The sequence below is a fragment of the Heteronotia binoei genome, chromosome 5 (assembly GCF_032191835.1).
Source record: "Heteronotia binoei isolate CCM8104 ecotype False Entrance Well chromosome 5, APGP_CSIRO_Hbin_v1, whole genome shotgun sequence".
NCBI classification, from domain to species: domain Eukaryota; kingdom Metazoa; phylum Chordata; class Lepidosauria; order Squamata; family Gekkonidae; genus Heteronotia; species Heteronotia binoei.
The window spans coordinates 45,745,918-45,760,164 of record NC_083227.1 but is presented as its reverse complement, the minus strand read 5'-3'; the positions used below and the strand labels follow the sequence as shown (position 1 = coordinate 45,760,164).

The 14,247-nt window shown below is 39.5% G+C and overlaps 1 protein-coding gene across 1 annotated transcript in view; it reads left to right on the top strand.

The window, feature by feature from the left end:
• CFAP20DC (CFAP20 domain containing) overlaps positions 1-14,247 on the top strand; it is a 269,093-nt gene that overhangs the window by 143,596 nt on the left and 111,250 nt on the right. The window contains exon 11 of the mRNA XM_060239416.1: positions 7,581-7,906. Coding sequence (XP_060095399.1) covers positions 7,581-7,906 — 326 coding nt within the window. The remainder of the gene's footprint in view (positions 1-7,580; positions 7,907-14,247) is intronic.

Here is a 14,247-nt window from a genome sequence, read left to right as displayed (position 1 = left end):
TCTGTATTTATTTATTTATTACATTCTTCCTATTAGGGACTCAGGGTGGGTTACATTGTTCATTAAAACAAATAGCATTATCTTAGCACAAAATGTAACAGCCTGGCCCAACTTCAGATTTTACGGCAACTGGCTGCATCTTACCCTTAATATCATCTACCAGGTACTATATTTATATCTAACTTTCTTCCATTATGGAATTCAAACATGGTTTTCAGGAAGTCTCCCATCCAAGCGCTGTCCAGATCTGCTCATCTTCAGCTGCATTTGTTGGATCTTTTGCCTTTCAGCCATACCATGAGCTCATTAAACATTGGATCTGGGTGTTATCAGCTAAAAAGGTAAAGGTAGTCCCCTGTGCAAGCACCAGTCATTTTCAACTCTGGGGTGACAGCTCCAGGTTGACTCAGCCTTCCATCCTTCCGAGGTCAGCAAAATGAGTCCCAGTTTGCTGCGGGGAAAGTGTAGATGACTGAGGAAGGCAATGGCAAACCACGCCGTAAAAAAGTCTGCTGTGAAAACGTGATGTGACATCACCCCAGAGTCAGAAATGACTGGTGCTTGTACAGGGGACTACCTTTATTAAGCTTAGTGTCCAGGGTGAAAAGACTGGCAGTCTGGAAGATCAGGATTTGGCAAAGAGTTTGAGGTGGCATTGAAAGGCCCTCAAAGTGCCAAAATCCCAGGTTATTTATCTTGGAGGGAAGATAATAACCTTGCCAGAGGAAAGGGGTCTACAAATACAAGTTGATGGGGTGTGAACTGGCAGAGACTGACCAAGAGAGAGATCTTGGGGTCGTGGTAGATAACTCACTGAAAATGTCAAGACAGCGTGCGTTTGCAATAAAAAAGGCCAACACCATGCTGGGAATTATTAGGAAGGGAATTGAAAACAAATCCACCAGTATCATAATGCCCCTGTATAAATGGATGGTGCGGTCTCATTTGGAGTACTGTGTGCAGTTCTGGTCACCGCACCTCAAAAAGGATATTATAGCATTGGAGAAAGTCCAGAAAAGGGCAACTAGAATGATTAAAGGGCTGGAACACTTTCCCTATGAAGAAAGGTTGAAACGCTTGGGATTCTTTAGCTTGGAGAAATGTCGACTGCGGGGTGACATGATAGAGGTTTACAAGATAATGCATGGTATAGAGAAAGTAGAGAAAGAAGTACTTTTCTCCCTTTCTCACGATACAAGAACTCGTGGGCATTCGATGAAATTGCTGAGCAGACAGGTTAAAACGGATAAAAGGAAGTACTTCTTCACCCAAAGGGTGATTAATATGTGGAATTCACTGCCACAGGAGGTGGTGGCGGCCACAAGCATAGCCACCTTCAAGAGGGGTTTAGATAAAAATATGGAGCAGAGGTCCATCAGTGGCTATTAGCCACAGTGTGTGTGTATATATAAAATTTTTTGCCACTGCGTGACACAGAGTGTTGGACTGGATGGGCCATTGGCCTGATCCAACATGGCTTCTCTTATGTTGTCTTATGTTCTTATGGAAAGACTTTAGTCTTAACCAAAGGGACATAGCTGAGTACACTCAAGGCTGTGTAATTATAACGTGATGCTTAACAGGAAAACCAGAACAAGCAATCTGTAAGAGCAAGCCTCAGAATATCTTTAGAACCTTTAGTGAAAACATAACAATTTTAAGTGCAAAACCGTATCTTGGGAAGTCACCAACCTGAGATACAGTTCTGTATCTAGGTCTACCTATTCCAAATCCCTATGGGTATATCAATTCCCTTCCTTGCCAGCATGTTTAAATAAAACAAATTTGTTTAAGTCTTTACCTGTGCCTTTCAGACCAATTTCTGGAGGAAAAATTTTGATAACTGAAGCATCAGCAAAGTGATTGTTTTAGAAGGGAGATTATTAAAGTGGCCACTTTGTCAGTGTGTTAACATTATTACTGGATATTTTGTTACTTGAAAATAATCAAGAATTTAAAAAGTTCAAAAAAGATAAACCCAATCACTTTCTCCAGACTTCAACACATATTGACTCAATCAATGTGTAGGTGATTAAAAATTACCTAAGGAGATGGTTATTTTGTCTAGCTTCTTAATTCCTTTATTGTTTTTAAATCATACTTTCACCTTTGATTTGGTGGGCAATAGCAAACTCCTACGCTCCCTTTTGGGCCTACTATTCCCACCCATAGCATTTCTGTAAATGAATCTATTTCTCTTAGATTCTAATTTTTACTAGACTGTTTACTTTCTCTAATATATGGAGCCACTCCACCTCGACCCTTCCCTCCCTGTCTTTCCATTATAATTTATATCCAGGAATCGCTGTATCAGACTATCTTCATCCCACCAAGTTTCTGAAAATGCCTGCAATGTCCATATTCTCCTGTGACACTAAGTATTCCAGCTCCCCATTTTATCTTGAACACTTTTAGCATTTGCATATAAATATCTATAATTCCCCAAACACATTAGGCGTGCAACCTTCCTCATAGCTTCTAGACTTTGCCAGGCAGTAAATATTATTTGTCATCCTCTCAGTGGCCAGTCCTAATCCACTTCCCTCTAGAACAGTAATAGCTCCTATTACAAAAAACCTGCCAATGGTTTAGCCTTATCTGTGAACTAGCTATCGTTGCCCTGTGTTACTAGTACTTTAATCTGTAGGTGTATTAAAGTTTAAAAGTGATACTAGAGCATCAGCTAGCCCTATGACCTCAGTTTTAATCCTTGTCCTTTGTTTGATCCTTTGTTTAACCCTTCCTGTACTAAAGTAAACTAGCCAAGAACCTCTGAGACTGTATTCAACTAAAATGAGTTATGCCCGAGTAATTCAAGCAGCTACAAAAGACCTAAAGTTAGAACTAGACCAGAAAATTAGAACAGAACTAAAATTAACTACACTTCAGTAATTTGAGCAGCTATAACACTGTAAAGTTACAAAATGTTGGTACCTAAAGCTATTTTTTGACTATTTGCCCTCCTTACTATTTCGACTATTATAACCCTTTTCACTTTGCCTATCATGATAGAATTTTATGTTAAAACTTTAGGGGGGATGTATAAATGCCACTTACCCTCTGCTTGCTCATCTGCTAAACGCACCTGTTTATTCCCTTGTTCCAGGCACTTTGTTGCTGGAGTTGGGCTCTTAATTACTGGGGCAGGGCCTGGAGCAGTTTCCCTGTAAGGTGCTTCATCCTTGCACATGCCTATCTTTGTTAATGTGATTCCTTTCACTCCCAGCATCTTTGTACTCTCACAGATTATGTGGAAAGCAAGACAAGTGCACTACCCAAGTTTCGTAGCTGCTCTCTAAAGGCTCCCCGCCCCCCCACAAAAGCTCCAGGTCCTTTCGAAGCTTGGAGGAGCCATGAGCATCCTCTAACTTCTTATTGGTCCTTCTAGTTCCCATTCCTAGTATGCCATTTTGACAAACATAAATGGAAGGAAGATGAATCCATGGTGATTACTTCCTAGTGGCCTAGCAGAACACAAAGATGTATATATAAAACAGGTATTGAAGTCCTGCATCTTAAATGCTCGATGCATACATAAACAATAGCTTTTTTGTCATTTAAAATATCAGAATCTAAGACCTAGCTAGTACCCTCGCTGGTAATATAGGCACCACATATAGCACCAGAGATCATTCTGTGAAGCCATTCATTATAGTATTGAGAACCTCTTGGATTCACAAAGAAATGCAAAAATATAGTTGCTATCACTGCTAGTAAATTCATAACAAAATAAAATAAGTTAAAAGAATCCCACAGAAACTGAGATTAAAAATTATAAAAGGGTCAGGGAATAGGGAATTGAGAAAGAAACTGTAGTCATGCAAGGGAAGTGAAGAATATATTTGCTTTAATTGGGGGTTCCGTCTTAGATTGACCCATAAAGCAGAGATTATCCCTACTGCCTTGTGTTAGGGCCTTTCCAATTTTGAACTGAATTTCTTCAGATACGTGGCAGAGTGTCCATAAACATATCTTCTCCTAGCAGGTGTGCATTGCCATTACAAAAGGGAAATTGTTTTGGGGCAAGGAAAGAAATAGAATGAATGAATATTGTTTATTGTTTGTTAGTCTTATTTATACCATGTTGAAACCTTCATTAAAATGTTAGGCTGCAATTAGAAGCTCCAGCATAAATCTGACTCTGTAGAGAAACTAATTAGACATTTAGGTGATCAATCTTGTATTTATCTTGTTTGCTGCAATACTGTGATTACACAGTAATTTACATATTTTTCCTAAGAAGATAACCAAATTATTCATAACAATGGAAACATTTGTTGTTTTTTTTAAATGGAAGAATTCCAATATATAATTTGTGGTTGAGAGATAATAGGATTTAGTTTGGTCTAAAGCACTTGTCTCATTTACTTGTAAACAGGTATCGATGCTACACTGGCCACAGGTCACAGGAAATGTTGAATCATGTAATAAGTGTATAATATCATTCCACAGGTTTCTATGCTATCTTCTTCTTCCACTTTGTAATACCATAAAATATGCTTGTTTCTGACAAAGTGCTGCCTAAAATGGGAGATAACATAATCCTTTTTTTCCTACTCATTTGCTTTTCTTAATGTTGTATAGAAGAGAGTTGCTTAGTGTAGAGGAGGTGAGTGGGTGTACATGAAAAAGAGCAAATACTCAACCCTGCTGTGTCCATATGAGATGACTGTTCACCAGAATTGAAAAATAAAACCCCTTGAGTTATTACTGTCAGATATCAAATGTGTTTTGTAAATGTATTTCACAGAGAATTCTATATACTGCCCTGAGTTTCTATGGGAAGTGAGAGATTTAAATATGATGATAAGGAGACTCCCTGACTTTGCATGAGCAAGTTTTATATTTTAGATGGATTATCAAGGTGAACATTACAGGAGACATAGAAGAGCTAGATTCTAGTCCAGATACAATTGGAATGAAGATCCTTGATTCCTTATATCCCAATCTGAAGGTGGGAGGGGGTTTGCAAAGCAAAGGATCATTGCAGAGGTACAACGCCAGCTTGGAAAGGAATGCTTTGGGGAGATAAGAATCCTGTCCCCATATTCACTCTGACAACACAGTCACTGGACCTAACAATAGCAGCTATACCGTCTCAGGTTCATTCATTTGTTCATATTCCAATATTATATATACCATCAAGTGTCAGTAATGCCTCTCCGTTCTGTGCATTAGGCAAACAGGTCAGTTGCTACAATAAAGAATAAATGAGCATAAATCTGACATCAAAAATTGCAACACTCAAAATCCAATGTGAGAACATTTTAATCTTCCAAGAGATTCAGCCACCAAAGAGTGGCAGTTCTCAAACAGAGACGATTCAAGGGAAGATTACAACATGAGATTGCTGAACATTCATTCACAGATTCAGCACAATGGACCCCCCCCCCCCCCAAAAAAAATTGAATAGGGACATCAGAGTCTTATCTTACTACAGATTCTTGACATTGTAACATGGATTTAAGTGTTTCTGCATGTTACAAGGGGTAAGTTCAAATCTGACATGTTTTTGGTGGCAGCCATCATATTTCCTGTAACTTGCAGTTTTTTCCTAACAATTTAATCCTTTTTTTTTTCTTTTTACTCCTTACCATTCAAGGGCAGGCTATGTTGCTCTTCCAGTGCAACCTCTACTTTGCTGCTTTATTACTAAGGCTTCTTTTTTATGTATATATTGGTGGTGCTGATACTGGTTTATGGGGCTAGGGAATTCCAAGCTCTAGTGGCTGAGCCACACCATAATACATCTAATGAAGATAAGGGCGTGATGCATACTTGAACAGTTTTTCTTTTCCTTGGGTATTATTTGAGATCTCCTTTAATCAATCACAATGACACTTTTTTTCCTAATGTAATTTCAAACAGTAAAATATAATTTAACACTGCAAGGGTAAAAAAAAAAGCTCCTTTTGTGTTTATCTGGTGTAGTCAATCTTTAAATCCATTTCAGTGGCTTTATGGTTGTTTTAAAACAAGAAGATTAGTATTGCCTGCTCACAAGGGAACATGATGAAACAGGATATATTCATACATTTTTTCATGTCACACCTTTTTCGGCACAGAGCTGTAGTTTTGAGATTCAAATATAAATCAGACATGGGCTGGAAGCAGAGGCTGGAACATTTTGAGAATTAAGTCCTCTTTGAAGACTTCGTAATGATGTAGTAAGAAATTTCTTTCATTGAGATTCACCCGTTTTCCATCAGATTCCATTCCAGTGTGATCAAGAATATAGGATGGGGCTGTGTCAATGAAGGGCCAGAAATATATAGATAGGAGTAGGTTTGATTCTCTTTGGCTATAGGGAATAGTCAGGGGCAAGGAATAGACTTAACTCCCATTCTAGTGGTACGTCTGAGTTCCCATGTAAGTGAATGGCTACTATTTATTCTTAAGAAATAAAAATCTATATTTCAACATAATGTTTCAATGAGCTCAAAACCCACCCCTCCCCATAACACTAGGAGCCCTGACACTCACTGCAAAGGTTTGTTTGTTTATTCATGGACAACATACATCCCTCCCCCAACAGTTTGTGGTGTTTTATAGTTATGTCCATAAAAAGCACAATACCAAGAAAATGATCCATCTACCAACATCAATGAAAAACTCAAGTTCTTTCATTCAGAAGATGCAGTGTATCTCTGTGCATAAAGTATGCAGATGCTCATCAACTTTCCCTCAAGGTCCTTGCAACATACAAGTAATCTTATTGAGCATACTTTACCAACATGATGCTGAAAATTTTGCTAGTGAAAAATATATTCTATTACTCTAAGTCATAGCTCTATAGACCTAAAAGATAACCAAATTAGTAAGTTATGAAAGAAAAGCCTTACTTAACATTCCTTTAGAATATCATCTGTACTGAGAAGCTTATATATTTTAATCATCCACTTTGTTAAGTCAGTCCAAATTTAAGTGGTTAACAACCCCACTAATATAATTTGACCAAGAATGTTTCAGGAGAGGGGAAAGTAAAAAAATTGCAGTCATGAAGACAGATTGGAGCTGGGTTATTATGGGAGAGGGGGAGATGAAATAGGTCGGGGCAAAATGTATGTCTTGAGTACAGAAGATCTCATTCTCATTCCTAGGAATCTGCATTTTAAAACATCTCAGGCAGCCAATCTGACCCTGCATAAAGTAGCTACTTGTTTGTTTCTGTTCATTCCTTTGCCATCTTTCCAGTCAAGACTACCTATGGTGGCTTGATGTACTCTTTCTTAATATACTATATATCTTAATGTAAGTATCTAATAAATACTTGGTCTGTATAGGAAAAGTCTGCTTCTGGGTGGATTCTTTTTACAATGATAGCACTAATCATAATATATAATATATTTCGAGTTGTTAAAAGTGTGGTTCGGTGCTTTTGCCTGTCTCCACACATTCTTCTTGCGACATTTGATACTTCATATATATATATATATATATATATATATATATATATATATATATATATATATATATATATATATATATATATATATATATATATATATATATATATATATATATATGCTTGATATTTTGGGGGAAAGGTTATCATCCTGACCGCACTGAACTTTTCTTAGTTGCAGATGAATGGATATTTCCTAACAAGGGGAGTTCTCAACTGGATTTCAGCAATCAGTCACTAGTGGCTTCTGAAACATCTTGTGGCTTTTTAACCTCAACACTGAGCGATGACCAAGCACATAAAAGCAAACAAACATCAGAAGACTGGCATGAGGGCATTTTCACCTTTTCCTCAAAACCTAGATCAGCACCTCATGGGAAGCCCTTGAATCTGTCATCAGAAAGCTGTAGCTTTTCTGTGAACTTAAAAGAAGAGAGCAGCAGCGTCTGGCGAGGAGCCCAAATGGAAGATGACTTTTATGGAAGCGAGAGCAGCAAAGAGGTGAGTCACCACCACTGTCACCAAGGCTGCCATTGCAGCTGTAGATTAACCCACTGCTCATTGGAACTTCCTTCTGTCATTCTCTGCAAGAGCGATGGGGGGGGGGTATCTATCGCACCAGAGCACCTTTTAGTCTCACAAGGCAGTTTGGCTAGGTGGATAGTAACAGCCTGCTCCTCAGAGAAGTTAGACTTGCACTTTACAGTTACATCATTGATAATGACAAAATGACAGGTATTTGCCTCTAGGAATTTCCAGTCTAAATGTCTACAATGGGAAAAGGGGCATGGTAGAAGCAAAAGTAACAAGCAGTGACCTGTCACAGTTCATTGAACCACTGCCTGCTGCTCTGCCAAACAATGAAGAAATAGAAATCCCACATCTGTTCCTACAAATGATACCCTCCTTCATACTGCACATATACAAAGATGTTCTCTCTGAGAAATTGAACCAGGGCTGGTTTCAAAGCCACATATGTGACTGATAGAAGGTTGTGTGAGAATTTGTGCGGTCAGCATTGAAGACACTGGACTGGAAGCCCTCTCATGCTTGTGGCATGAATCCAATAGTGGGACCTGCATTTTCTTCTCTTAGTTGTTGACAGGAATAATATCTAATTCAGTGGAGATCTGAATCTGTAATGGAGGGTGAGAATATAGATGATGCTTGCCTGCTGCTGAATGATGATTGGCTTTCAGAGCATACTGTCTTGCCTGTAACAGCCACAGTATGAACCCCTGCTATCAGGGATTTTCATTTCCATCATGTAAGTTCAGGACCAAAAAAAACAAGTGGAGGAGACTTCTCTGTTGTATGGATATTCTGTCTACCTCTATATCTCCTCTGTTGTATAGATATTCTGTCTACCTCAGAACCCTGCCTTGCCACAACTCCTAAATAAAAGATGTCCCCTCTGCTGTCCCATGTACCATCATAATTCTGTATCCCCTCTCCCAAGTCTTTTCAAACACCTGTTTTAGGCATAACTTTATTCTGTCCTTTTCTCAAATTCGCCATCTCTTGAGCCTTTTCACTCTTCTGTTGCCCCATCTTTCTCTTCCGTAGACCAGTCCTCAGCACCACCATTCCAGCCTCTCACTTGTCTTCCAGGATTCCAGTTTGAGCACCCTATTTCTTAAAAAAAAAACCCTATTGTAAACCACACACATTTGTCATGCCTAATCTCAGTTTAAATGGAAACTGATTGTGATTATTTGGTGAGGGAAGCATATTCCACACGTCTTCAAAAGCACTCTTTTCTGTATTCACATTTCCAGAGCAGAGTCCTTGAGCAATATAGTGAATAAATCAGTGTCTGCTGTATCAGTCCCTTCTGAACTACTATTTAAAGTGCAGGAGAGCTCTCTAGCACTAGGCAGCCAGACTCACTTGTCTCCCCTTGCCCAAACTCTTTTCTCTTAGCCTTGCTTCCCAGTCTGTAGAAGGGAATAAACAGTAATTCAGTCTGATGCTGTAGAAGGGGGAAACAGTTGCCCCAGGCTTAATGTCTGACCTTGGACAAGTCACTTTCACACCATCTGTGTTAAGGTGGAAAAATTTAATGAAAGCATTGAGCGAGGATAGGTGGGCATGAGACAGGTCAGATGAATGGATGATTCACAAAGCAGAGTTTTGAACACTACCATTGTAGGGGTGAGAGGCCATCAGCTGCCATTCATAATTTAAGAGAAGAATAGAAGCAAAGGACAGTTGGTGTACTTAGGATTCATTACAGTAAGAGGAGTCACTGACCTTAGGTAGGTTTGCTTGCTCTGGTTGATGCCCATTAAATTTTGCTGTGGTTAGGTCTGCAGATGAGCAAGATCTAGATTAACACATTTCTTATTGCATAAGCACATTTCTGCTGGATTAGACCAGTGGTCCATCAAGTCCAGCATCTTGGACTCTGTACACTGGAGTCAGTCATCAATATCTGGGCTGTGACAATTCACATCAAAAGATACAAATTAAGAGTAACTCTACCTTTAGCCAAAGAATCAGCTTGCTAGCAAGTTTCATCTACTTCTGCTTAAAAGTTTGTGCATCTGTAAATCATTGTTGCTATTTTGGCCTTTTCAAACAGCAAGCGAATATACCCAGAATTTGCACCAATAAAAATAGTACAGAGTATTGCATCTAACATGAACTGCTATGTGGCATATTTAATACAGCTGCCAAATGTCTCAGTACTAATTTTTTGAGTAAATGCCTACAAAAAATGTATTGTAGACCATTAAAGCTTACCCGCTCTTGGTGAGCACCTCCCTTGAATGGCCACCTCCTTTTCAGACATTCTACTCATTGCCTATTTAAAAGTTACAAGTCTTGTGCAGCACCAGGAGTCATTTAAAAAGAAGGGATTGAGTAGAGGCTTGGAATAAATTGGCCACAGCTCTGCACACATAAAAGATTTTTGCCTCTTTTTGGTTTGCCTCTTTTGTTTGTTTGCTTGTCAATTGTTGCGGCCCCATTTTAGACCATTAATGAGGGGCATAATTTCAACTAATTCATGCCTGCTATTTTGGGTTTGAATTATATTTTACATATGAAATGGAGCAGCTCAGTAACATGTAGAGTACGTGATTTGTTTTCTCATTGTGGATGTTGTCTAAAAAGATACGGTTTTCCAAAGAAGCCAGTTAGCCTAGACTTTCATCCCTTTAAAAAAAAACATGTGTGGCACCTGCATGAATGTGATTATGGGTTTTTAATCTCTTACAATTTGGAAAAAAAATTGAGCTCTAAAATGATTGAGTAACAACCAATAACTTAACTGAAAACATTAGCTGCTGCTGTAATTATAAAAATTCTGCAAATTGTTGTGTCAATCAACCGTTGCATAGGGTTGTTATGGTAACCACTAAGTGCCTCTGCCTTTATTATCATTCCCAGCTCCTTCCTTTTTTAATTACAAAAACAATTTCTTATCATTTGAATCTCTTTCACTGCCTTAGAAATATGGCAGAGCTATATTACAGCCAGAAAGATTAAACTTTTTAAAAAATATTACACTTTTTCCCTAAGGCAATTGCACTGTGGTTCCTAAATATTACCAATAAAGAGGGGAAAGTTTTCACTTGTTCATTTTTTCACCTTAGACCTCTCAGGTCTCATTATTTTTATTATGGTTCCAAGATTTCAGGGTTAAACCAATTAAAGTTTAGATAATGCACCCTGAACAATCTTGGTCATTGCTACCAGATGCTGTCTGTTTTGAGACTCTCCACCCAATAACTATTAGTTACACTCATGAAAAATAAGCCCAGTTAGTAATTGAAGGTAAAGTAGGAAACCCACATTATAGACTGCATCTTAACAATGAGTTTACTTCTTGTAAAGGTTTGTCATTCTTTCCCATTTGGCATTTAATTTCCTACATAAAAGTCAGTCTGAATGGGTATGCATTTACACCAGTGTTGTCACTGAAGGTCATAATGGCATGATTTGGAATATAAATTTCTCCAGCTCAGATGATGGTTGAATGTATTACAAGTCAAGTGTCAGTTCCTTGAGAAGTTGTTTGCCGGCTTAAATTGTAAGATTCTGTTTGTAGATCTTGCACTTTTCCCCATGTCAGTTGTCCGGTACTAACCAGGCTTCTTATGTAGGAATGAGTGCAAAAATTCTTCAGTCTAGATCCTGTATGTTCATCACTGTTGTTCCACTTCCTGTCCTGACTGAAATTACCGTAAATGGGTGGTGGTGGGAGTTTGCACAAAGTATATAAAGAGAGCCTCACTGATCTTTAACTCCTCTGGGGAAGTAACTAGCCTGAATTTGTTCAGACAAGTTTAAGGACTGTACAGTGCCTTGCTGCCCAGGCTGTGTAGATTCCCTGACATGTTCCTTGTAGGCTAGTTCATGGACTGTATAAACCTCTGTAGCATCTTCAGTATCTTCAGTATCAGCCTTTGCCTGCTTTCCACATTCATTTTTTATATATTCCCTCCAATGAAACAATGTGTGCAAGTGCCTCTTGGTTGCCTTTAGTGTGTTTCTGAACTGGTGTGGGAGCCCTGGTGTAGGAGACAAGAGATATTTATTTATTACTTTCAATTTATATCCCGCCCTCTCCGCAAGCGGTTATCTAATTCACAGATTCACATAACACTGTGCTTGGAGCATTTCTTGTTCCTTTCTCATAAAGGACATAAAGTTTCAGTTTGTTTCAACAAAGACCGTCATTAGTCCTCCCATTGTTTATGGGATGGTATTTTTGTGCTCTGATAAGTTCCTTATCCCCTGCCCTGCTTCTGTTTCCTCCAGCCTCTTTCTGCTTTACCTCCTTACTTTTACAAGCCCATTCTTGTTAGTATGAGCCCTCCAAAATTGCCATTAGCATGATTAATTTGCATTATTTATTATGCATTCAGTTTGGGGTGATGAGTCATTCTTCTGGGAGTAGAACTGTTCACCATGACTATGCTGCAACAATTGGCCAGAAAACTGCACAGGGCATTCTTAAATTTGCTCGTAACAAAGGAGGCATGTATATTCCAGCAGCTTTACAGTTATATTTTGCCAAAAACATTGCCCCAATTAATGTATGGGGCAATACTTCGACCTTCCTCTTCCCACTTCGCTCCTCTAGAAAAATCCCAGTCAAGATTCTTGAGAGCTTTATTCCAGGTTCCAAGATGTATGTCCAGTGCCAGGCTATGTCTTGAGGCAGGGTTGGTTAAGGTGGAAGCCAGGGTAAGTCCAACCTCTATTAACTTTTGATTGAAATTAGTATACAATCTAAAGGGTTTAAAGCTTTAGTCCTGCAAGACAATTTTCAATCCTCTTGGGAGAGGGCTGTTTACTCTAAACTGCAGAATATGGGCTTCTCTTTAGAATTCGTTTTACAAATGGGTTATGATCAAGCAAAATAACTTAATATACAGTGCCAAAGAGATATCAATAATACCCCAGATTTCCTAATTCCAGAGAAGCTAAAATACGTTATTGCCCTGGCACCCTACCTCTCCATTCTGGAGGTATCTAGTCAGGCCCGGTGCTAGGGGTGCCTGCGCCTTTAGGCCAAATCCCCATCCTCTGCCCCCCATTGATATTTCCCTGTGCGCCCTACACACATGTGCCTTGATGATGTCATGACGTCACTGCCAGCCCCGCCCCCCCGATTTTGCCAAGGCCTCTCAAGTCCCAGGAAGCTTCAGCAGGGTCTGAAAGACCTCAGGTGCGCTCAGAGCCGGCTCTGAGCGCACTCGCTGCCATGCCCCCCAACCTTGCAACAGCAGGGAGAGCCAGAGGACAGTGACAGACGCGGGGAGGCAGAGGACAGTGGTGATTGCAGGAAGGTGGCAGGCGTGGGGAGGCAGAGGACAGTGGTGAGCGCAGGGAGGCGGAGGACAACGCCGAGCGCGAAGAGGCTGAGGATCGTGGCGGACGTGGGGAGAGTGGGTGCCTCATGGCGCCCCTAGCCAAGTGACACCTGAGGCAGCCGCCTACTTGACCTACTCCCATGCGCCGGCCCTGTATCAAGTCAACAGAAGGCTTTCACCTTGGCGATATGGTGAGCCCTCCCGTATGCAGTTTTAGAAGGCAGATTTTTAAAAACTCCAATGAAGGAGAGAACCTGTCCACGGGGCATTGAAGAGGTAGAATCTGTACAACATGTACTGTTTAGTTGTCGTTTCTATCAGTAAGTTCAGTCTAATGTGATTTCCCATCTGCTTAATAATTACCTAGGTTGTTCTGATGTCGATATTTTTTGATGGGCATGAACCCACAGGTCACTACTAGCTCTGCTAAATTTTTCTCAGCAAATCTTGGAGATATTTCTGTTATTTTTAGACCAATTTTATTCTTGAATAGTTTTTGCTTTTGACTTGTACTGGTCGTTTGCTAGACAGACAGACAGACAGATAGATAGATAGATAGATTGATTGATTTGGCATTTTTTGTGTGTTCAAAACTGGCTTTTGATTTGGGAGTAAAAAACTGCTAATCCTTCCTACATTATGACAAATTTTGAAAAGATGGAGTTATGAAAAGGTGTTTTATGGATTCATCTGGGAAGGAGACTTTTGCACAGTGGAGAGAGTTAGAGACCCAAGTAAACTGTAAAAACAAATATGAGATTGGGTGGAAAGTCTGTGGAACAGTCAGTCATTCTGCATGGTACATGGGTATGAGTCAGGCGAGGAATAAAGGAATATGATCAACCTGTGGAGCTGACACAAGATTCTTCAGAAGACCTGACATGATGAGAAACAGTTATACAAACAGTTGTAACACATTATAGATAGTGGTAGCAAGAAGATTTAGAGACCAGCACAGTAAAGTAAATAAATAGATCTGCTATCAGGTTCATAGGCTGTTGAAACAAGCCAGAAGAA